Source organism: Dromiciops gliroides, chromosome 4 (genome assembly GCF_019393635.1).
Source record: "Dromiciops gliroides isolate mDroGli1 chromosome 4, mDroGli1.pri, whole genome shotgun sequence".
Lineage (NCBI taxonomy): Eukaryota > Metazoa > Chordata > Mammalia > Microbiotheria > Microbiotheriidae > Dromiciops > Dromiciops gliroides.
This window is the reverse complement of record NC_057864.1, coordinates 496,105,744-496,130,602: the sequence shown is the minus strand read 5'-3', so window position 1 is coordinate 496,130,602 and position 24,859 is coordinate 496,105,744. Positions and strand designations below refer to the sequence as shown.

The window sequence follows — 24,859 nt, the reverse complement described above, 5'->3', positions numbered from 1 at the left end:
TCTGTCCTTTTCTGCCTCCAACATCCGCGGCTGGGTGACTGCTGAGGTGCCCGCTGCCTCTGCCCTGAGCCCGGCTGCTCTTGGCCACCTCACCCCACGGGGCACAGTGGGAGTCACTTAACGCCCACGCGTCCCAGTCCCCTTGGAAGGCGCGGGTCCTTTTACGACTCAGTCCTCAGAATGGCTCCTGGGGGCTCAGAGAGCCAGGGACAGACTCCCCCTAGCTCTTTCTGGAGAAGGAGCAGGTGTGCGTGCATGTGTGTGTTGGTGTGCGCTGGGGCTGTGTGTTGGCTTCCATGTGAGCACACCCCTCCCTAGCCCTGGTATGTTCTCAGCCTCAGGTCGCAGATCGTAAAGGCCATCCGAGGTGCTTGGTTTGCAGAGGAGACCTTGTCCCTGGCCTGCACGGCCCACAGAGCCTCCCTCCCTCCTTCTCCTCGCGGACCCTTCTGTGAGCTGTGGGTTGGCTCTTGGTGCCCCAGTGGGATGGGGACCCTCTATGAAAATTGCCCCAGGGGCTCTGGCTCTTCAGCTCAGGCTGCATTTCTTCTGGGCCTCCCTGTATCCTCTCACATCCACAGGATGTGGTTTCCTGTGTCCAGTGGCTTTTGGGCTGTGATTCAAGCTGGAAAGGACCTTAGCAAGCCTCCTATCCACAGCCTTCCTGGTGTAGATGAGGGCCCTGAAGCCTAGTGGTCCCAGAGCTCAAGTCAAGATGGGAAGCCAGTCAGTGCTGACCTCTTTCCAGATTTCATCAGCACCACGGACAACGCCACATGGTTTGGGGTGGGGGTAATGCTGGAAGGGAGGCTTGCATCTGGCTACAGAGGGGAAGCTTTTCCCAGCCCCACTCCTCCAGCTGGACAGGCCTGGTGCTTCTGCTGTTTGGGATAGGGGAGGGAGGCGTCCGACGGACCCCAGGCCCGGGCTCTTGGTGAGTCAGCCAGGATGGGGCTGGCTGCAGGAGCCCCAGGTGGTCTCTGAGGCTCAGGGAGACAGGGCCAGCCTTGAGATGTAGCTGGTCCTTGGGCCCCAGGTGTGGGCTCCTGCATGGTTAGGGTTCAGCCAGATTCCCTCCTCAAAGGCACATGCAGGCCCTGCGAGGTATGGGACCGCAGGGCTGCAGGAGCTCTAACCGTGTCCACACTTCCCGCTCCTGACAGTTTCTCTCCCCTCCTATGCCCAGCCCAGGTTTGGGGCCCGAGTCTGAAGGAAAGAAAAGAGAGGGAAGCCCTGAAGCCTTTGTTTTCCACCCCTCCAAAGGAGGTGGTGAAATCTTAGCTGCCCCAACCCTTGGGGACAATGCTGGGAGAATGGGCAGGTGGCTTCCCTGCAGGAGTCCCGGCCTCAAGCCCGCCCCCATTTGTCATGTTGCTCAGTAGCCAGAGGGTGGGATGTGCCCTGATCCCTCACCAGGCTGTGTGCTTGCGGCATTTATTCCCAGAGTGGGAAGGAGGCACCCTGCTCTTCTCTGTCCCAGGCTTCTACCCCTTCAGACATGGTTACACATCTAACAAGAACTGACAGGATTTGAACTCAGGTCTTGTGTTGAATGTCTGGCTGGTGGGGTCCAGAAGAGAAGGGGCTGGCGTGGGGAGCCCTCATCTGGGAGAGCTTTTGATTGGATGTTGCCAAGGTGCCCCAAGGGGGACTTGGAAGGAGCATTTCCAGTCATAGAAGAGAGAGGACGACCACCCATGGGCCCTGCCTGAGGCTGACCGCTCAGTCTGGGCTTCTGAGCCAGCAGAGGGCGGGGCCGCCTGGTAGGAGCCTTGTGGCTTCCGGAACCCTTCCCAAGAGGCCTGGAGTGGCAGGAAGGGCCAGAAGACCTGCTCCACCCTCCCCCACTCCCTGACATCCTGCTCTCGGCCCATCCCCCTCACCCATCCTTCCTCCACAGTGGCCCCTGCAAGAAGCATGGTGCGACCCACCCAAGATAGCACCAACGATTGAATCTCCTCCACCAAGTCGTGTCTGAAAAGTTGGATCGTCTTTTCGATCGCTTCCTTTTACAACCTTATAAATGAGTAGCTTCAGGCCCTCCTGGCCAAGAGAACCCAGGATGAGTCGTGCCCGGGTCAGGGTCGGGGACCAGAGCTGGGGTACAGGAGGGGCTGAGGCCACGTGGTCTCTAAAGTAGGAGCTGAGTCGTGAGCCTGGTCAAAAGTTAAAGCCAGAGCAGGTCCCAGGGTGTACAGGCCAGGGCTCTGGGGCTGACAACCAAGGCAGAGCCACCAAGCAAGAGGGACGGAGAGAGGAAGGGAAAGGATTGGGGTTGGGGAGGGAGGAGAGAGACAGACAGTGAGAGCAGGGGGAAGGGAAGGAGGAGGTGAGAGAGACAGAATGGCAGGGGAGGAGAGAGAGAGGATGGGGGAGGGAGGAGGTGAGAAAAAAGAGGGAGGGGAGGTGAAAGGATGGTGGAGGGAGGGAGGGAGGAAGGAGGGGAGGAGAGAGACAGAAATAAGTGAAAGGATGGGGGGACAGAGGGAGGGAGGAGAGGAGAGCCTGGGAGGCGCCCCAGCATCCCCACCCAGTCTTTTGTTGTCCCCCGTTGGAAGGTGAGTTGGAGGTGCTTGGTTCCCAAGGCAACCGGCCTTCCTGTGCCCGGGGACTGGCATCTGTCATAGCAGTTTCATTGTTTCTGCCCCATTGGCATTGGGCTCTCGGACGGCTTCATGCCTTCTTAGGGGCACGTGTTCAAATGTCCCCGTTTTCCCTGGGAGCCTCCCCCTCCTCCCCTCAGTTTTTGGCACAGTGTGCTACCACTCTGGGAACTTTCACCAGCCCAGATGTCCCAGGGCCCCGGCTCTGCATTCCATTCCAAGTCAAAACATGTCTCGGGATTATCTCTGTGATCCTAACCTTGCAAGATTTATGGGCATCCCCCGAAGTCCTGGCAGCCCCTCTGCCGCCGTCCTGTAAGATTCCTTGGTGAGGCCATTTCTTCCCATCATCAAGGCATTAAAAATAACAGTTGGCATAGATCGGGACACTGGGAACCCGGGACCTTTGGGAGGGAGGACAGGCCTCAGTTGGGCTGGCAGACCTGGAGAAATATGTTCTCAGACATCAGGCCCAGGAAAATACACAGAATCAGGGGAGATTAGCGGCCCCATGGCCCTGACCATGTACCTGAAGAGGTCAGAGGTCAGGACCAGTCAGTGACCACCCCCCCTCCTGCCGTGACAACACTGGCTTTGAACTCATCGAATGTTCAGTCATTTGGGTGCCCCTTGAGGGCTTGAGACAGGGCCGTGCCTTCTGGGAGGGTGTGTGCATGTGTGTATAGGTGTGTGTATGTGTATGTATGTATGTGTGTATGTGTATATGTGTGGATGCGTGTGGGTGTGGAGGGGGGTTGGCAGGGGGGGGGGAGAATAAAGAGACACTGATGCCTGCCCTCAAGGGTCTTGCAGTCCTATTGTTGACCAAGCATTTTGTACAATGCGAGTGAGCTTGGGACCAGAGCGTGCTGTTCTCGGCCTTTAAAGGGTGGCTTGGAATTAAGCAGGTGCAAGGTGAGGGGTAAGGGAGGCTACTGCCCACCCTTGGAGGGCCTTCGCCCCTGGGCAGAGCCGTCCCGATGGGGCTCCACGGGCAGGCTGAGCCAGTGACCGTTGAGGAATGACAAGAGCTGCTCTCCGCATGACAGTCTGGCCGTGATGTGGAAGGGACTGGAGAGACTGTGAATTGGAGTGAAAACGTCTTGGCTCTTACCAGACTGTCCCTTTGATGTTTGTTGATTGTTTGGGTTGGGGGGAGGATGTGATGAAGGCCCAGACCCTAAGGAAGTGGTGGCCACAGAGAGGAGGGGACAGATGGAAGGGCTGGGGCTGAGTTGTACTCAGCAGGTCTTTGGATTGGGAGCTGAAGGTGAGGGAGAGAACGAGGGCATGCTAGGGTTGCCAACGTGGTGGTGGGTGAATGGTCCATACACAGGCAGCAACAGGAAGGCCTGAAGAGGGCGCAGGTCTGGGGGACAAATAATGAGCCTAGTCTTGGGTGGGTGGAGCTTGAGGTGCTGGCGGGGCCCCCGGGGGGAGATGTCTGGGGGCATTTGTTTGTGGGTTCTCATGAGAGGTTTGGGATGGAGACAGACATTCACAGGGACATGGGGGTTGAAGCTTACAGTGGGAATGACTGGCCAAAGGGATAGAAAAGAGGCCAAGCTTGGGGGGCATGCCCTTGGGGGGCCAGGAGGGAGAGGAGCTGGTGAAGGAGGCAGAGAGGGTGGGGTTGGGGAGCTTTGAAGAGGGGGAGGGACGCTCAGAAAGCAGAGCCATGAGCCGGCGAGGCTGTGAGAAGGAGGGACTTGGGCTTTGGGGGTTTCTAGCTGGCTTGGGACAGATGGGACAAAGATAAGGGTCAGCGGACCTGAGGTCGAGCTACTCAGACCTCTTATTGTCCCTGGAAATGAAGGAATGACCTTTAAAGTGGAAGAGGCTGAATGGAAGTGATTAGTGGGGATTGATAGCCAGAATTAGAAGGGGATGAGGAGAGTTCCCGGAGGAACTGGTAGATGTGATGCTGTGCCCCTCCCAGGAGCCCCTACCCCAGTGGGGAGAAGGAAATTTCCCCCTTTCCCAAGAAAGGGAAGACAACAGAGTCTGCCAGGTTTAGGCCGGTGAGCTTGACTTCATTCCTGGGAAGATTGGAGAGAACGGCGAAGGAAGGGGTGGTTGGTGAACATCTAGAAAGGGAAGCAGCGATCACCAAGAGCTGGCCAGGTGTCAGCAAGCACAGGTCATGCCACACTAGCTTCCTTCCTTGGGAGGCAGGCTGAGGGCGTAGCCAAGTTTCTCATGCTCTTGAGAAGCTGGACAGAGAAGACTCAGTGGTCATACAGTCTGGTTCACAGCTGGCTGGAGGGCCAGGTCCTGGGGAGTTTGCATATGGGCATGGCAGGAGGTCCTAGGGCTGTGCCTCAGGGCTCTGCCCTAGGCCCTGTGTTGTTCACCAGAGACCTGCATGAAGGCATAGATGGTAGGGAAGCAGGAAGGGAGAGCTGCCACAGGGGGTGCCAGGTCCCCAGCATCTATAGCCACAGTCTGGGCCTGCACCCAGGAGAGAAGGGGCCCACTGGAGAGAGCCCACAGGACACCACAACAGTCTGGACTTGGAGGGTCCCTGGATGGGGAGAGAGAGAGCCTGGATAAGTCCAAGGGCTTTGCATGATAATGACGACCAGAGAGCCCCAGGCCCTGGAGGAAGAGCCCAGCAAACAGGGTCTCATCTGAGGCTCCCAACAACCCAGAAGGGAGGGGCTGTTGTGATCATCATTCTACTCAAGAGGAAACTGAGGCAGGCAGAGGTGAAGTGACTTGCCTAGGGTCACACAGCTAGTAAGTGTCTGAGGCTGGATTGGAACTCGGGTCTTCCCAACCCAGATACCTCTCTTATTACCTACTCAGGTAGAACCTGTGTCACCTTGGGCCCTCTCTGGGCCTCCCTTCTCTTCTCAGTAAAAAGGACCGGGGCCTCAGGGGCACATCAGTGCTGCCAGTCCTGCTTCCTGCCCTCTCCTCAGCCCATAGACTGTCAGAACTGGGCCTGGGGGGCCTCCTTGGGTGTGCCCAGCTTCTGCCCTCTACCACAGGCTTGGGGGCTGGTTGTTTCTTTTTCTTTTTTTTCTTTTTTTTTGCGGGGCTATGGGGGTTAAGTGACTTGCCCAGGGTCACACAGCTACTAAGTATCAAGTGTCTGAGGCCGGATTTGAACTCAGGTACTCCTGAATACAGGGCCAGTGCTTTATCCACTGTGCCACCTAGCTGCCCCCCCCCCAGTTGTTTCTTTAATTTTAATTCTTGTTTTTTGTTTTAGCAACAAACATTTATTTTATTTTTTCCAGTTACATGTAAGGGTAATTTTCAACATTCATTTTCATAAGATTTAGAGTTCCAAATTTTTCTCCCTCCCTTTCCTCCCCCCTCCACAAGACAGCAACCAGGTTATATATGTACAATGCACAAGTGTTCTTTTTATCAGTTCTTTCTATGGGGGTGCATAGTGAGCTTCCTCATTAGTTCCTTGGGATTGTCTTGAATCATTGCATTGCTGAGAGTGGTTAAGTCATTCACAATTGCTCATTGAACAATCCTGCTGTCACTATGCACAGTGTCCTCCCAGCTCTGCTCACTTCATTATGCATTGATGTTCATTAGTCTTTCCAGGTTTTTCTGGGATCATACTGTTTGTCATTTCCTGTACCGCAAGTCCATTCCACTACAATCATATATCACAGCTTCTTCCATCATTCCTCAATTGATGGACATTCCCTTGATTCTCAATTCTTAGCCTCCACAAAGAGTTGCTATAAATATTTTTTGTACAATTTTTCCCCCTTTTCTCTTTTTCTTTTGGGGGGCAGGGCAATGAGGGTTAAGTGGCTTGCCCAGGGTCACACAGCTAGTAACCTTTTCTCTTTTTCATGATTACTATTGTTAACTGTTTCCCTTCCATCCTATTCCCTTCCCCATGATATTTATTCTATTATCCATCTTCTTTCATCCTATCACTCTTCAAAAGGGATTTGCTTCTGTCTGTCCCCTCCCCCACTCTGCCCTTCCTTCTTTTGCCCCTCTCTCTTTATCCCCTTCCCCTCCTAGTTTCCTGCAGGGTTAGAGAGATTACTCCACCCAATTGAGTGTGTACATTATTCCCTCCTTGAGCCAATTTTAATAAGGTTGAGGTCTTTGAGCCAATTCTGATGAGTGTTAGGCTCATTTACTGCCCAGATTAAATAGATTACTCCACCCAGTTGGGTGTGTGTGTGTGTTAGTCCCTCCTTGAGGCAGCTCTGATAAGTTTAAGGTCTTTGAGCCTTTTCTGATGAGTGTAAAATTCATTTACTGCCCTGCTCCTCTCCCATCTCTTCCCCCACTCCATAAGCCTTATTCTGTTTCTTTCATGTAGGATTTCACCTCTGCCCTTCCCCCTCCCCCAGTACATTCCCCTCACCCCTCAGAATTTAATCCTAAAGATGTCATCATGGGGCAGCTAGGTGACACAGTGGACAAAGCACCACCCCTGGACCCAGGGGGATCCCAGCCAAAACCCGGCCTCAGACACAAGACAGTCGCCCACTGTCTGACCCCAGGTGTGTCACCCAACTCCATTTTTTTTTTAATAGTTCTCTAGGGTCTTGTATTTGAAAGTCAAACTTGCCATTCAGTTCAGGTCTTTTCATCACAAATATCTGAAAGTCCTCTTTTTCATTAAAGTCCTATTTTTTCCTCGGAAAGATTATGCTGAGTTTTTCTGGGTAGGTGATTCTTGCTCGTAATCCCAATTCCTTTGCCCTTTGGAATATCATATTCTATATCCTCTGGTCCTGCTAGATCTTGTGCTATCCTGCTTGGGGCTCCATAGTACTTGAATTCTTTCTTTTTGGCAGCTTGCAATATTTTCTCCTTGACCTGAGAGCTCTGGAATTTGGCTATAATATTCCTAGGAGTTTTCCTTTTGGGATCTCTTTCTGGAGGTGATCGGTGGATTCTTTCAATTTCTATTTTAGCTTCTGCTTCTAGAATTTCAGGGCAGTTTTCCCTGAGAATATCTTGGAAGATGATGTCTAAGCTCTTTCCTTGATCATGGTTTTCAGGTAGACCAATAATTTTCAGATTGTCTCTCCTGGACCTATTTTCTAGGTCAGCAGTTTTTCCCAGAAGATATTTCACATTGCCCTCTAATTTTTTATTCATTTGGATTTGCTTTGTGTCTTGGTTTCTCATAAAGGCTTCCATTTGTACTTAACCCCAATTGCCTCACTTAAAATAATTGCCTAAGTGAGGCAATTGGGGTTAAGTGACTTGCCCAGGGTCACACAGCTAGTAAGTGTTAAGTGTCTGAGGCCGGATTTGAACTCAGGTACTCCTGACTCCAGGACTGGTGCTCTATCCACTGCGCCACCTAGCTGCCCAATTATTTTCATCAGAGAGCTTTTCCATTTGACTTTTCAAGCTGTTGACTTTTTTCTCATGTCTTTCCTGCATCACCCTCATTGCTCTTTCCATTTTTCCCTCTACCTCTCTAACTTTATCTTCAAAGTCCTTTTTGAGCACCTCTGACCTGAGGCCAATTCGTATTTTTCTTGGAAGCTTTAGATATAGGGGCCCTGATGTTGACATCTTGTTCTGAGGGTGCCCCTTGGTCTTCCTTGTTACTGAAGAAACTTTCTATGGTCCTCACCTTTCTCTGTCTGCTCATCTTGCCTTTCTTTTACTTGGCTTTTAGCTCCTTAAAGTGGGGCACTATTTCCAGGCTGCAGTGTCCCAAGCTTCAGAAGTCCCAGGTGTATGATTTAAGGAGGATCAGGTTCTTCACTCACCTGGCCTGTTCCCTGGCCAGTAGATGACCCCAGGCCAACTTGTTAATCAACCAGCTTTGTGTGTTATGGTTGTTCAAGCCTGTGCCCCTCCCCCACCTGGGCCACTGATACTCAAGTCTACCTCCTGGTTCCCAGCAGGGGTGAAAAACCCAAGTTCTGCCTCAGCACCAGCATAGCCCCCTGTAGTCTCTCCCCTGCCCAGGGCTCAGCCCTCACACCAGACTGTGAGCTTAGTTCCAGATGACACTGGTGCTTCAGCTGATTCAGAGGCTCTGGGGGTCTCCTTCTCTGGTGAGGCCTTCCTGGGACTGGAGCTGTGTCAGGGTGACTGTGGGCTCCACTCCTGTATCAGCACAGCAGCTCCCTCCTTCTGACCTTCCAAGCCGTTCTTGGTTAGAAGATGATTTCAGCACTTTCTTCTGTGAGTTTTGCTGCTCTGGGCATTTTCCTATGACCTTATTTGGATGTTTTTTGGAGTGATTGTGTCATGAGTTTGAGAGCTCACTGCCTTTCCTCCGGCCGGTTGTTTTTTTTTTTTTGCGGGGCAATGGGGGTTAAATGACTTGCCCAGGGTCACACAGCTAGTAAGTGGCAAGTGTCTGAGGCCGGATTTGAACTCAGGTATTCCTGAATCCAGGGCCAGTGCTCTATCCACTGTGCCACCTAGCTGCCCCCTCTGGCCGGTTGTTTCTTAATTAAATGACTATCTGTCAAGTGCCACCTGTGTGCCAGGAGCCCCTTAGGAGCCTGGTGGGTAGTAGGCCCTGCCCTGGGGGATGCTGATCCTGTTCTGTTGGGGGTGTGGCTGTGCCCTCTCTGCCCACAGTAAGGCCTGTTGTTCACCTTGGAGCCCCTCCCTGCCCTGAGGAAGGATGTCGAGCTGTCTGTCCCCTGTACTAGGCTCCAGGAGTGGCATGGTCCCCGAGCCCTTGGCCTGGGGTGGGCACCTCTGGGGTCACTAGGAGGAGGGGCACCACTGGAACCCTCCAAGCCCAGCAGCAGGTGAGGGTCCTTGGGGGACCATGAGGCTGAGCAGCAATGTTCCCTGTCTCCCAGAGGGCCAACCTTGGGTCTAGAGCCCACGTGGGGGCTGGCTGGAGGTCCTGAGTGGCACTGGACAGAGCTCGGATCTGTTATTCCCTTTGGGCTGCTCTGGGGGACCTTCGTTCAGAGCCTTGAGTCCTTGGGGGGCGCCTGTCAGCCAGGAGTGTACAGTCCTTCCAGTCTCCCCTCTAGTGACCCCACTCAGCCCTTAGGCCTGGTCTTTGCCCCGGGGTCCAGGTGTCATGGTGATGAGGAAGAGGAGGTGGAGCCTTCCTTCCTCACATGACTCACCTTAACATTCCAGGCCCTGCTTCAGAATCCTTTGACACGGGTCGGGGGGAGGGGGGGTGGCGCCGGCACCATTTCTAGAGGGGAATGTAGAAAAAGGAGCTTTCTCTGCCAGCGACTCCGGTCTCCTGATCAGGCCTATAATTAAAAAGTGCACATCTGTGATTAAGGGGAGAAAAGAACCTCCAAAGAGATCTGCCCTCCCTTTGCTCTTCCTCCTCCTTTCTCTTTTCTCTCTCCTTTTGCTCTTCCCTCCTCCCTCCCCTTGCTCTTCCCTCCTCCCTCCCCTTTCTCTTCCCTCCTCCTTTCCTTTGCTCTTCCCTCCTCCCTCCCCTCTTCCATCTTCTCCTCCCTCCTCCCTCCTCTCTCTCTTCTCGCCTTTCCACTCTTTCTCCTCCCCACTCCTCCCTCTTTCTCAGGGTCCCAGAGCTCAGGGAACATGACAGAAAGTAGAAACAGAAGGGCACTCAGAGCTTCTCAGGGCTTCTCTTGGCAGCAGCAGAGCCAGGCGGGAGAGGGATTGGCATCCAGCCCCCCGCTGACTTGGTCAGTATTTGAGGAATGGGCTTCAGATTTCTGGTGGTGGTGGAGTGGACACCACACAGGCCCCAGTTCATTCCTGTTCTCTTTCTGCTCCTCTCCCCTTCAGAAATAGACACCATCAAGGCGGCTGAAGAGGCTCGTAAGGCGGAGGCAAGACGGAAGGCCACAGCTGTTGTGGGAGACCTGCACCCACTCATGGAGGCCTTGCCTGAGCTTTCGGAGCTGGTGACAGCCAGCCGGCCTAGGAGGAAGCTCAAGAGGTGTGTGTACAGGTGTGTAGATGGGTGTGTGAGAGAGAATGTATATGTGAGTGTGTGTGTGTGTGTGTGTGCACGCGCGCGCGTGCGTGCGTGCGCGCCCTCCCAGTAACTGCCTGGGCAGTGCTGGAGCCTGAGGCCATTGGCTGCACCCCTGGTCTTCGTGGCTGTGTGGCACAATGGGAGGGGCACTGGACTGAGGAGCTCATCCTGGCCACTGGGATCAGTTTACTTTCCTCTCTGAGCCTCAGTTTGCTTATCTATAGCTGGGGAGAGTTGGAGAGTCAGTTGCCCCTAGAGCTGTCCAGGACCATACCCTCAAGCAGTTTCCCATCATGCCCATTTGGTGAATGTTTCACATGCCCTGCCCACCTCAGGGTGTGGTCAGGGGGCCACGTGTTCCACTGCAGAACAGCTTTCCTTGTTAGAAGAGGTTGTCGTATCAGCTGGAAGGTGCTAGAGTACATAGAATTCAAATTTCGCCATAGACCCTTCATGGATGTGTGGCCTTGGGCAAGCCACTTGACTGTAGTCTGCCTCAGTTCCTTCAGTCATGGAGGTAATAAAAACATTAAATAATGTGTATAAATGGCTTTGCAAACAAAGTGCTATGTAAATGCTAGCTGCTGTTGTTATCATCCCAGTTTGCAGAAACAGAAGCCCAGCTAGTCAATAAGCATTTAGTAATTAAGCCTTCCATGTGCCACTCCTGCTAAATGCTGGCCATACCAAAGAAAGACAAAAGAATTGAGGAGGAAGAGTGTTCAAGACCTGGGGGATGGTGGCCAGAGACAATGCCTGCAGCTGAGAGATGGAGGGTTGTCTTTGTAGAACAGTCAGGAGGTCTAGGGTTGGAGAGTGAAGTGTAAGGAGACTGGAAAGGGAGGAGGGGGCAGGTTATGAAGGGTTTGGAAAGCCAAAGAGAGGGCTTCGTGTTTACTTCTGGAGCCAATGGGGAGTCTCTGGAGTTTATTGAGAAGGGAGTGACAGAGTTGGATTTGTACTTTAGGAAGATCAGTTTGACAGCTGAAAGACGGGCTGGAGTGGGGAGAGACTTGAAGCAGGCAGACCACCCCTACTCCCATCCCCTCAGTAGCTATGGCAATAGTCTAGGTGTGAAGTGATGAGAGTCTGCCTCAGGGTGGGAGCAGGGTCAGAGGAGAAATGATGCACAGGTAAAATTAAGGAGAGATGCCATAGAGGTGGCATGGACAAGAAATGCTGTAGAGATCCTGCGGAAGTGAAATAAAGATGCCACAGAGGAGACATTCATGAGAGATACTGTAAAGATGCTGCAGAGGTGACACTGATGAGAGATGCCGCAGAGGTGACACTGATGAGAGATGCCGCAGAGGTGACACTGACGAGAGATGCCGCAGAGGTGACACTGATGAGAGATGCCGCAGAGGTGACATCTACGAGAGATGCCGCAGAGGTGACACTGACGAGAGATGCCGCAGAGGTGACACTGATGAGAGATGCCGCAGAGGTGACATCTACGAGAGATGCCGCAGAGGTGACACTGATGAGAGACGCCCCGCAGAGGTGACACTGATGAGAGATGCCGCAGAGGTGACATCTACGAGAGATGCCCCGCAGAGGTGACACTGATGAGAGATGCCGCAGAGGTGACACTGATGAGAGATGCTGCAGAGGTGACATCTACGAGAGACGCCGCAGAGGTGACACTGATGAGAGATGCCGCAGAGGTGACATCTACGAAAGATGCCGCAGAGGTGACACTGATGAGAGATGCTGCAGAGGTGACACTGATGAGAGATGCTGCAGAGGTGACACTGATGAGAGATGCCGCAGAGGTGACACTGATGAGAGATGCCGCAGAGGTGACATCTACGAGAGATGCCGCAGAGGTGACACTGATGAGAGATGCTGCAGAGGTGACACTGATGAGAGATGCCGCAGAGGTGACACTGATGAGAGATGCCGCAGAGGTGACATCTACGAGAGATGCCGCAGAGGTGACACTGATGAGAGATGCTGCAGAGGTGACACTGATGAGAGATGCCGCAGAGGTGACACTGATGAGAGATGCTGCAGAGGTGACACTGATGAGAGATGCCGCAGAGGTGACATCTATGAGAGATGCCGCAGAGGTGACACTGATGAGAGATGCTGCAGAGGTGACACTGATGAGAGATGCCACAGAGGTGACATCTATGAGAGATGCCGCAGAGGTGACAGATGCTGCAGAGATGACCTTGATAGGCCTTGGTACCATATTGGATCTGGGAGATTAGGGAGAGTGAGGAGTCCAGGATGACTCCTAGGTTGTGGCCTGGGAAGATGGGGGTGCCCCCTGTGGTGGTAGGGAAGGGGGTAGGGGGAGTGTTCGAAGAGAAAGAGGAGGAGTTCTGTTTTGGACACGGTGAAGCCTCCGAGCGAAGTGCTGGCTCTGGCCCTGCCCCAGCTCTAACCTCGAGGAGCCTGGACTTTGGTGGACAGAGAGGAATGGCTTCCTCCTCTGCGTCCATCTGGCATGTTTTCTCACTCACCAAGCATTCATTGGCTGCCAGGTGTGAGGATGGCTTGGGTGGAAGAGCTGGTGGTAGCACCCCACCCTCCACCCCCACCCCTCAAGGTCAGCCTGCAGAGAACCTGGAAAATGGCCCTGAGAAATCACATTCTGCAAGTGTTGGCTCCTATTAAGGCAGGAAGGCAGGTCATTTGCATGCAAATGGGAGTCTTCCTGCCTTGTTGTTATCTGTTTCTCTACTGCCAGCAATGCTCACCCCCCCACCCCTACTTCTATCTCCCTGGGGCTTCTGGGAGATGCTGCCCCTCCCAGGGAGGAGTGGCAGATACGTGGTGCCATGGCCCAGATCCCCCCAGGATCTGTCCACACAACCCCAGGGACCATCCGTCGGCTTCTCCCACCAGTCTCTTGGGGACATGCTCTGATGACAGCCTCATTTAAGTGTCTTCACAGGGAAATCATCCTTAGGGGCTTTTTTGGAAACCTTGGCACTCAACAGACAGTGGCCTGGACCAAATGCCACTGGTTATGGGTGTCCCTTGGCAAGGAGGAAGGGATTAACAAAACCCTAGGTGGATACTCAAGAGTGTGCTTGATGCCTGGGGAGCAGAAGAGTGAGCTTATGTGCAGGTGGGGAAAGGGAGAAGAGACCTGAGTGACTGTGGCAAGACCAGCAGAGCTGCCGCCAAGTGTGGGCTTGGCTCCTAGAAGAAAGATCACTTGACCTTTGCTGTCTAGAAGCCCTGATCTTCCAGTGTGTTTAATGCTCTCTGCTGGAGCTGATCACCACCCATCCTCATGTGGGGCTGGGTTTTTGCCCTGCCTTTCCTTAACCCCCACAAAGAAGAGACTCAGTGCCCCAGAGGCCTTTCTCTTGTTCTCTGAATATGTTGTGAGCAGCGGGGTTTGTGTGTGTGAGTGTGTGGGGCCGGGTATTAGGTATGTATTTGTGTGTGTGTGAGTGTGTATATGCTTGCATATTTAGTTTGTATATATATGTGTGCGGGGGGGGTGCATACGTGTTGTGTGTGTAGATACACGTGAGTGTGCGGCACACATGCATCTGTGTGCCTCTGTGTGCACAAGCATATGTTAGTGTGGTGTTTGCATGTGTAGACACACATGAGTGTTATGTATATGTAGTTGTGTGTGGTGTGTATGCATAGTGTGTGTGCACATTGCATGTGCAGTATGTGCACGTTGTGTTGTGCATGTGCATGTGTTCGTTGTGTGTGGGGGGTGCCTCTGTGTACATGTGTGTACGGACGCCGTGGGAGGCAGCATTCAGTTTCAGGTCCATGTCCCCGCCCCCCAGGGGACAGGAAGCTCCTGGGGCAGATGTGTCCCCCACTGTTCTGTAGTGTCTCCCTCTGACGGCTGCCTTGGCCCATGGGGCTCTTCTTGCTTATTCATCTGAGGGTGACAGGATGAGCACTGATGGGCCTGCTTCTATTTCTGTAAGATCAATGGGGTTTTCTGAGGCTAGAACCATTATACAACAGAAGGCCGGCCCCTGCTTGGACCCTGACTCTGGGGAGCCCCCCAGCCCGCCTGGCTGGCTACCTGAGCCCTGGTGGGCCGGCTCCCTCGGGCCCCTCACCCGTGGCCGTAAGGGTAGCTGGGGATGTTCTGTAGCTGGCGGCCATCGTGGTGTTAAGCAGACGGACTGGCTCCAGGGAGCAGCCATGTAGGATCGCAGGAAGGGTGGCTTTTGTGACCCCAGGCCAGCAGCCTCTTTGGGGTGTGGGTCCCCTCTCCACAGAGGGGTAGGTCGGGGGATGTCTGGGGTCTTCTTTGTGGGGAGGCCTCAAGGCCTTCAGGAACATCCATTTACTCTTGGGAATCCAGAAAGGTTTCAGTGAAGGAATGTTGGGTTGGGTTTTTCCCCTTGAATTGGAAAAAGGAAGTTGGATGGAATTAGATGGCCTTCAGGTAGTGAACTCCCTGTGCCTGAGAGTTTTCAAATGAAGCTGTTGGGAGGAGGTTTTGACTGTGGTTTCTCAGCCCCTCCCATATCTGAGCTGATGTCCTTCAGTAGTGAGTGCAAGTGCAGGCAGGCAGGAGAATGGAGTGGTGGCCTCTGGATGCTCCTTCCATCTCTCCTGAGTGAGTAGTTGTCGGGGCGCCTCTGCTCACACAGCCCCACAAGCACAGGCCAGGAGGGAAGACTGCTGTGAAGAGCCTACTGTGTGCTTGGCACCCAGACAGAAGGAAGCAGTTTCTACCCCCAGAACTTCCATTCTAATGGGGACTGGCAGCACCTGAAAGGCAGCTGAATTTGGGGCAGGGTCCCGAGGATAAGGAGAGTAGAGCTGGCCTGGGCATCATGGGAGGAAGAAGCTGCCTGGACCCGGGGCACTTCCGGTGTGAGGAGGAAGGTGGCCGGCAAGGTAGAGAGGACCAGGAGGGCAGCCTGGAGGAGGCGGCTGGCCTGGGGATTCACCATGAGGCTCAGGGCCTGTCTGGTCTAAAGCTGCAAACATTTATCAGAAAGTGCAGAGCTCTGGGCCTACAAAGATCAGCTGGTCCCTGCCCTCAGGCAGCTTCTGATTCTGCCCTGAGGGCAGGCCCGAGGCTGGTCTTTGTGTAGGTTCTGCCCCTGCTCAGCTCTGTTTACTTGTTAGTGCCAGCGGGCAGGCGGGCACCAGAAGCACCTGCTGGACAACAGGATGGGGCAGTTCTTCTTGCTCCTTTCTATCTCATCTGCTTTCAGGGAGTGGAAGGAATGGGGGGCCACCCTGGCCCCAGAGCCCTGCTGGGCAGGTGGCACTGTGGGCCACCACTCAAGGAATCTCTCCTCTTTCCTCCCACAGTGCACCGAGGCAGAAAGCCGAGCCCACAGATTTCAGCCGGATGACCCAGGCCCAGAAGCGCAAACTCCTGTAAGTATGGTTGGGGCCGAGGCCTGCGGGCTTCCTGCAGGGTGACCTTTTGTGGAGCCTGTCGCCATGCAGAGGCGGGCCTGTCCCTTCCTGAGCGGCGAGGGAGTCTTTAGGTTCTGGTAGCAGGCTCAGGGCGGGCTGTGTTCCTGGCATTTTCCAGAGGCCCAGGAAGGGAAGGAACACATGGTCACAGACAGGTGTGCATGGGCCTCAGAGGCCATGGGGGCCGGAGAGTCTTGTAATGTGCCCCAGGTCACCTTGGTGGTCCCCGTTACAGGTGGGATGTGAACTCAGACCCTCTGTCTCAGGGCAGGGCCTTCCCAGCATGCCCTGTTGTGCCCTCATCCTGTGGGAGACAGTCTTCCTCAGGGATGCCCTGGTGCCAGTGCTCCCTGCTCATGGGACGGCGGCCAGGAGCATGATGCCCCGTGTGTGTGTGTGTGTGTGTGTGTGTGTGTGTGTGTGTGTGTGTGTGTGTGTGTGTGTGTGTGTGTGTGTGTGTACGTGCGCATGCGCATGTGCACTCATGCTGGCCTGGGCTCGAGGATTTCCTCCCTGGAATTCTGGACACAAACCTAGCAGCAGGACCGGCCCTTGGAGCCACCAAGAGCCTGCTGGAGCCCACTCAGATCTGTTTGCTTATTTGCTTCAGAGTCAGGTTTGATTCCCTAGGCCCCCTCCCCAACTCCAGTGTGCATCAGGGGACCAGAAGCCCTGCCTGGGTCCCTGATGCATCTCTCCGTGCATGCTGAGGCTTGGGGTCAGCATCTACCAGAGCCTGCGGAGGCCCTCAGGGAGGTCCATCCCAGCCCCCTCTGCTCCCAGAAGCCCCGGGGACATGGCAGGGCCTGTGGCTCAGGGGAGCCCAGGTCAGGGCTGCACCACAGTTCATCTTGGTGTAGAAAGTGCCCCGGGGACCTTGGTGCAAAGTGCGCGTCTGACACTTGTCAGTCTGCTTCTGGACGGTGTTGGGAGCTCTTTTCGGCCCCTACTCTGGGGTAGCTTTGCTTCTGTTCTGTTCAACTACTTGCACTTCCCCAGTGGGGAGGGAGGAGGTGCTGCAGGGCATAGAGACTGAGGCCTGGAGTCAGGAAGACCTGAGTTCAAATCTGCCTAACTGTATGGCTCTGATCAGGTTACTCCTGCTCTGTCTGCCTTGGTTTCCTCCTCTATGGAGTGGGGACCATACCAGCTCCTCCCTCACAGGGCTGTTGTTTAGAGGCTCCAGCGAGATCGTTGTAAATTCAGTGCTTAGCCTAGTGCCTGGCACAGAGAGGCCTCCAGCCCCTTGGCAGACACACTGACCAGTCCGGTTTGCTTCTTTCAGAGATGACGAGATGGCCCGGTTTCAAGCGGTGGTCGCCAGCCCTTCTTATCAGGCCAATCCTCTGAGTGCCATCGGCGAGCATCTCTCTAAGAGGCTGAGACAGGAGGAAGGTGGGGGGCTCTAGGTCCGAACAGGAGCAGAGGCTGGAGACGGCGGCAGAGGCCAGGACAGCGGCGGAGGCCGAAGATGGCAGTGGAGACCAGACTTTTGTGTCCACAGGAGGAGGCAGCACCTAGTTCCAGAAGGGCTTGGGGTCCTTGTGACTGTGATCCTCCATTTTTGGGAGGCCAGAAGTGGTAGCCTAGTCTCCACCTACCTCACAGGGATGTTGTGAGGGGTGACTAATAAAGCGACCCCAGAGGCCTTCAGAAATGCCGCATGCTCAACTTGGGGACGTCAGTCCCCGGGAATTGGCTCCCAGCTGTGGGGCTCTGCCCACCCCCCATCCCCCAGGCCAAGGTGCAGCTGCCCCCCATTGCCAATGAGACCTTCCTAGGGAGCACCACCCTGCACCGGGCCTGGTAGCATTGGGGAAGTGCAGGCCGGCCACTGCTCCTGAGGGTGTGGTGGTTGTGAGAGCTGGCCTGAGTCATCTGTGCCGTCTCTCCCATTTTCCAGAGAGACCAAGCCACTGGCCAGTCCATAGGCAGGCACTTATTAAGTGCCTGCTGTATGTTAGGAGACCCAAGACAAAGACCAAAGTAGAGCCCACCCTCAGGGAGCTTGTGGTCACACACAGTCAATGTCTGGGCCGGGTGTCAGACCCAGGTACTACGGCGGAGTGTACGGATGGGCTTCTCTTGCTGCCGACTTAGGGACAGTGAGAGGAAGGGGATGAGCGGCCCGTCACTGGACTGCTCTGCACCTCACTCTGCTGGGCTCTGAAATGGGGCCGGTAGGTCGTGCACTGTCCTCCACTTGGGGCTCTTAGGAGGGTGTGTGGCGATGATGTAGCCAACACTGATAAGCACCACTGTGTGCAGGGCCAGGTCCTGGGAATTGTCTAAGTCTTTCCTTGTTTGATCCTCACATCTCCATTTGACAGATGAGGAAACAGGCAGGCTGGTAAGTGACTTGGCCAGGATCTCAGAGCTCGACTTGAGTCCTCCCGACTCCAGGCCCAGCCTCTGCACAGTGACACCCCATAGGGTGCCCCCCCAACCCCCGGGGAAGGTTGATGTGTGACTGAGGGAAGGGTTTAAACCTCGAGCTCTAGAAATGGGTCAGCTTCCTCACTGCCCTTTCTAAACTCAGAGAAAAGAGTCGGGGGAGCACTTAGGGGCACTGCCTGTGGGCATGGCCCCATCCAATGTGCTTCTACCAGAGGGAAGGAGCTTTGTAGGTCAGCCTTGGGTGTGGGACTTAGCGGGGCTGGGGGTGGGAGGGACATATGATGTAAGTATGTGAACTTTTGGGTTTTTATTTTTTAAGTTTAATTATTTTTGATGAATAAAAAATCCAGCTTCCCCTGCCCCCAATTCAAAAAGAAAGAAAAACATGGGCCATGTCCCAAAGGTCAGGGGTCTCCATATGCCCCCAAGTCCATCCCTTCTGTCAGAAGGTGAGCAGCACATGTCAGCGGGAGTCCTCTGGGACTCTGGGTGTCACGCATCAATCGGAGTTCTTAAGTCTTTCAGTCACACTGTTGTCATTGTGTGAATGCTTCTGGTTCTGTTCATTTTGCATCCCTTGTGTCATTTCTTACAGCACAATAGAATTCTCTCACAATCATACACCACCAGCCATTCTCCACTGATGGGCATCCCCTCAATTTCCAGCTCTTTGCCACCATACAAAGAGCTGTTTTTTGGAGTATGACTCCTAATGGTGGTCTCACTGGGTCAAAAGGCATGCATGTCTAATAGTTTTGGGGGAATAGATCCAAACCGCTCTCCAGAATGACTGGATTAGATCACAAGTCCACCAGCAATGTACCAGTGTACTTAGTGATTTGGAGCATTTCTTCATTTGGTTGTTGGTTGCTTGGATTTCTGCCTTAGAAAACTAGCTGTTTATGTGGCCACGTACCAACGGGAGAGTCGAGGTCTTAATCAGAGAAACTTACTGTGCAGATTGCTTTTGTTTGTAGTTAGCTGCCTCTCTTCTGATTTTAGTTGTATTTTGTTTGAACCTTTTTGATCTCACGTAGTCCAAAGCATCCGCTTCTATTCTACGGTCCTCTCGATCCGTCGTTCGGCAGTGAAACCTTCCCTCTCCATGGAGCCGAAAGATGACGAATTCCTTCTTTGTGGCTCTGATTTGTTGATCGCAAGGTGGATAGATCACGGGCCCTGGAGTCAAGAGGACCCGAGTTCAATTCTCACCTCGGGCACTTAGTAGCTGTGTGACCTTGGGCAAGTCATTTAACCCTAATTGCCTCAAACATCCAGGGCCATCTCCAGTTGTCCTGATCTACATCTTGCCACTAGACCCGATGGCTCTGGAGGAGAGAGTGAGGTTGGTGACCTTGCGTAGCCCTGCCTCACTCGGATTGAACAATTCAGTGCAAGTCCTGACATCACCCTGATGTCATGGTCCTCGTCAAGAACAAAGGTCAAACAACAAAACAAACACATTTGTTAATGATGAGCCCCCTTCTGTCTAAGTCAAGGGCACCTTTGGAGTTTACCTCTGCAGGGAGCATGAGATGCTGGTCTAGACCTAGTTTCTGCCAGATTTGCTCTCCAGTTTTTCCCTACAGTTTTTGTTGCCCTAGGAGCTTCGATCTCTCCTGTGCTTGCTCGATTTTGACAGGATCTCTGCTTCTTAGCCATCACCCAGTGGCTCTGTAGCACAGTGTCTGACCTTGAACCCACAGTGACTGGTGGCTACCATCTTTCCAGCATTCTGTGGTTTGCAAAAAGCCATATGACAATGGCTAACACTTTGAGCCTCACAACCACCATGGGAGGTGGGTGCTATTATTCCCCAGTTTACAGATGAGGAAACTGTGGCAGGCAGTGGTTAAGTGACTTGTCCAGGGTCACACAGTTAGGACCTGTCAGGTTGAATTTGAAATTGTTTTTGTGACTTAAGGTCCAGCTCTCTATCTTTTGCACCACGCAGCTGCCTCCAATCAAATGCATTAGTCAGGGTCGGTAAACATTTATTAAGCGCCTACTACGTGCCAAGCACTGGAGTTTGTCTGAAGTTTGGCCATTGTGAGAATATTATTAGCAGGGGCCCCCAGCTGTGAGAGCTTGGGTTGACCTTTCTAAGGTTCAGTGTCCTGAAGTGACCTCACATCAACATGAGACCACACTCAGCCAATAGGCTTGAAGCTGTGTGGGAGGCAGTTGGTTTCCTGAATTGGTGAGCTCTGATCGCTCCTGGAAGGAGTTTTCCTATTCTTTCAGAGACACTTGTTCTCTCTTTGTAAACCTCTGATCTATTTGAATAAAGGTCTAATACCTGAACTGTGAAGCTGTTGTCCTATCACACCATGTGTGATGCTGCTGTCTCTGTTGTTCACTCACTTCCTCTTCCATGCATCATTTCCTGCGCCCAATCCTTCACACTAGCTCTTTCACTTAGCAAGGGAAGCATGTGCAGCTCACTCCTGCTCACTCTTTGCCTCTCTCTTACTCTACTCACCCAGAGCGCTGGCCAGCACTCCTGTGAAACACTGATTCTGCTCCCTCTTCCCTTGACTTCTTCCATCAGCTGGGCCCCTGATGCCCAGAGAGGACTCCACCCCCTCCCCATCCCAGTGGCTGTCAACAATCAAACCCTATTCCCTAACTTTTGGGGGCAAAGAGCACAATAATTTTGGTGACTTTATTTGAATAATTTCAAAATGGTTATTCACAGCTCCACTAACAATGTACTAGTGTGCTTATCTTACCACAGCCCCTTCCTCCACTGCTGACTGTTGTCATCTTTTTGTTTCTTTGCTATTTGCAGGGTAAATATTTTCCAATTCTAGGGGCAGCTAGGTGGTGCAGTAGATAGAGCACCGGCCCTGGAGTCAGGAGGACCTGTTAGAAACACAGCTAACCACTCTTCCTGTCGCACAGCTCAAGTATTGGCAGCCCTAGGGTTGCTAGCAGGTCGCTGTTCAAAAATCCCGAGCAAGCAGCAGTTGGGGAGTGAAGGCTTTATTCATCTTCACGAAGATGGGCACTCTTCTGAATGTGCCGGAGAATGCACTGAAGTGAGGTCCCTCACCCCTATTTATACTCCTCAAGGGGTCCCCTCCAACCAATCACATTAAGGCCTTTTGATACCCCTCATTTACATTTTAGTTAATACAGTTGCTATTTATACAGAATAACAGTAACAGCCTAAGAACCCATCAGGTGGTACCAGTTAACCAATCAGATTTTACAAACTACGATACCAGGCCTTAACCTATTCTGGGCAAGAGTGACTGTGTTAACATACATAACTCTTGGGGTTTGACCAATCAGATTGCTCCATTTATCCACCAATCAGATTGTGGCCTTAGGCCCCAAGCCTGTGCTGGAGTAAGAATGTCCCCATTCCCCACTAAACAGTGCTTGTGTAAACAACTGTTCAAAACAAAACTCAAGTGAGGGCTTGAGCTCCGAGTCATGTGGGGATCACTTCGAGCGCCTCAAGGTGAACTCCCAGCCCGACTCCCACAAAACCCAGGCCCTTCTTCAGGGCCTGCTTGGGCCTAAAGGTCAGGAGCCTTGGCTTGAAGCCTCATGTGCCCAGTGGCCCCCTGCTGGGAGGTTGGGGGCCACAAAGCTGTTGGGCCTGAACCCGCACTCACTCTCTGCCTTTAGGGCTCTGAGAAGAGTCCAAACATAGACTTTTCTCTCAGACCTGAGTTCAAACCTGGCCTCAGACACTTGACACTAGCTATGTGACCCTGGGCAAGTCACCTAACCCCAACTGCCTTACCAAAAAAAAAAAAAATCCAATTCTTTTGAGAAATATCTATGTTTGTTTATATAACTTGGCTATCAAACCCTTATCAAAGAAAAAAATTCTATTCAGTTGTTTCCCTTCTTTTCCTAGGTGCATTAATGTTGTCTATGTAGACACATTTTGAAGTAATTAAAGTTATCTACTTTATCTTTTGTAACTTCCTCCATCCTTTGTTTTGTTAAGAATGCAGCTAGGTGGCACAGTGGAAAGAGCACCGGCTCTGGAATCAGGAGGACCTGAGTTCAAATCCGGTCTCAGACACTTGACACTTACTAGCTGTGTGACCCTGGGCAAGTCACTTAACCCCAATTGCCTCACCAAAACCAAAACCAAACCAAACAAAAAAAGAATACAGCTAGGTGGTGCAGTGGATAAAGAACCAGCCCTGGATTCAGGAGTACCTGAGTTCAAATCCTGCCTCAGACACTTGACACTTACTAGCTGTGTGACCCTGGGCAAATCACTTGACCCTCATTGTCCCCCCCCCCCCATATAATACATCTACCCATAGCAGTGAAAGGCCCATGGTCTGTTTCTCTTCTAATTGTTTTTCCAGTATGATCTTTAATATTTAGGCCATGTTTCCATTTAGAAGGCATTGTGGGATATGGTATAAGGCCTTGGCTGAAGTCTAGTTCCTGCCAGACTCCTTTCCAGTTTTCCCACCAGTTGTCAGCATATAAGGAGTTCTTTCTTCAGTAATTCATGTTTTCTTTTTTAAAAAATATTTTATTTGTGATATATAATTATATTTTATCCCTATATCAAACAGATATAATATACACAAAGACACATACATATGACATGTATAATGTAAATTTTCTACATCATTTCATTTAGATATACCTAGAAATATTCTAATACATATAACTTAGTATTTTAATTCCTTAAATAACTTTTATAAATAACAAACACATATCAATTTATATAAATGATTTATGACAAATTTGTTTAAATATAATTACTATATAAATAATACCTAAATAATTCATAAATATGTGTGTGTATGTAAATATATATATATATATGTATATACCTCCTGTACCCTTTCCAGCATACCCCTCCCCAACCTTTCCAGATTAAACATATATATATATATATATATATATATATATATATATATATATATTTGGGGGGGAACATGAGGCAATTAGGGTTAAGTGACTTGCCCAAGGTCACACAGCTAGTAAGTGTCCAGTGTCTGAGGCTGGATTTGAACTCGGGTCCTCCTGACTCCAGGGTCGATGCTCTATCCACTGTGCCACCTAGCTGCCCCCTAAATTGTTTTTTGTATTTATATTTTTCTGTTCCAATCTTTATTCCTCCCTTTCCCCCTCCCCAAGACAGTAAATAATCCAATATGGGTTATATATGTATGATATGGAAAACACCACCATATTTATTACTTAATGAAAGAATGTGAAAAATAGCATGCCCCAGTCTGTTCCATCAATATCAGTTCTTTCTTTGGAGGTGGAAAGTGTGTTTCATCAATAGTCCTTTGGGATTGTCTTGGATCATTGCATTGCTGAGAACAGTCAAGTCATTCACAGTTCTTCATCAGACAATATGGCTGTCTCTGTGTAGAGTATTCTTTTGGTTCTTAGTAATTCATATAACTGTACCAAACAAACACTGGCTGTTGAGTTCCATTTCTGAGTCTCCCATGTCTAGTCTGTTCTAGATCTGGCCTCTTGTTCTTTAACCAATTCTAGATAGTTTTGATGCCTGAGCTCTGGAAGTGCTATGTCCTGCTCATCCCTGGTTTTCCTACCTTTCCCATGATAGTCTCGCACTCTTGTTTTTCCAAATGAATTTTGTGGCTTTTTGGTCAAGTTCTGTAAGGTGTCCCTTTGGTATTTTGCTTGGCATTTCATTACAAGGATACATGAATTTTGGTAGTGTTGTCACTGTTATTGTGTTGGCACCTCCTACCCATGAGTACTGAATCCTCCTTCAGCTTTAGGGGATGCTTTGTAACAATCTGTGCAAGTCTTTTGTGTCTCCAGATGTGTTACACATTTTTTTTTTTTGCAGGGCAGTGGGGGTTAAGTGACTTGCCCAGGGTCACACAGCTAGTAAGTGTCAAGTGTCTGAGGCTAGATTTGAACTCAGGTCCTCCTGAATCCAGGGCTGGTGCTCTATCCACTGTGCCATCCAGCTGCCCCCATGTTACCCATTTTTTAATGATTTGGAATGGGCTTTCTCTTTTCATTATTGTTTCTTGTGTCTTGTGTCTTGTTATTTTAAAGATGAAATGATCCTGTTTCCTGGAGGTTTATTCTGTAAATCTGCAACTTTGCCGAAGCTCTTAATGGCCTTGTAGAATCTTTGCTGACTCCCTGGGGTTTTCTAAATAAACTATTATATCAGCAAACAGGGGCAGTTTTAATCTCCTCTCTACCTATTTTTTAACCTTTCGTTCCTTTCTCTTGTCTTATTGCTTAGCACAGTGCCTGGCACGTAATAGGTTTATTGACTATTAATTATTCCTGTTGCTAGCATTTCCAGAATTATATCAAACATCAGTTTGTTTTGTTCTGAGGCCTGGGGTTCTCCTAGTACTGCCCCGTTCCATGCTAGGCTGGTCTGGTCTGCAGCAAGGAGACAGGGTGAGGCCTCTATTGGCTGGTTCCCTCTATCATCTGTCCCTCGAAGGTACAAATGGGCAGGTTGACTTGGACCAGGGTCAAGGGGGAGAGACACACACCCAGGCCACTCAGCCTCTAGGAGACCCAGTTTCGTTGTCAATTTTACAATTCAGTGTTGTCTCTATATTTCATTTCCAATCATATCCTTCCC

The 24,859-nt window shown here is 51.7% G+C and overlaps 1 protein-coding gene across 2 annotated transcripts in view; it reads left to right on the top strand.

The window, feature by feature from the left end:
* The window catches only part of SLX9 (SLX9 ribosome biogenesis factor), a 48,663-nt gene extending 26,555 nt beyond the window's left edge, over positions 1–22,108 (top strand). Inside the window, exons 4-6 of one of the 2 annotated variants that reach the window (XM_044002950.1) lie at positions 10,308–10,461; positions 15,766–15,834; positions 17,162–22,108. In XM_044002950.1, coding sequence (XP_043858885.1) covers positions 10,308–10,461; positions 15,766–15,834; positions 17,162–17,285 — 347 coding nt within the window. In that variant the 3' untranslated portion in view covers positions 17,286–22,108. Of the gene's footprint in view, positions 1–10,307; positions 10,474–15,765; positions 15,835–17,161 lie in introns of both variants that reach the window. The other variant, XM_044002949.1, reaches the window with a different exon arrangement.
* Positions 22,109–24,859: the final 2,751 nt, after the last annotated feature.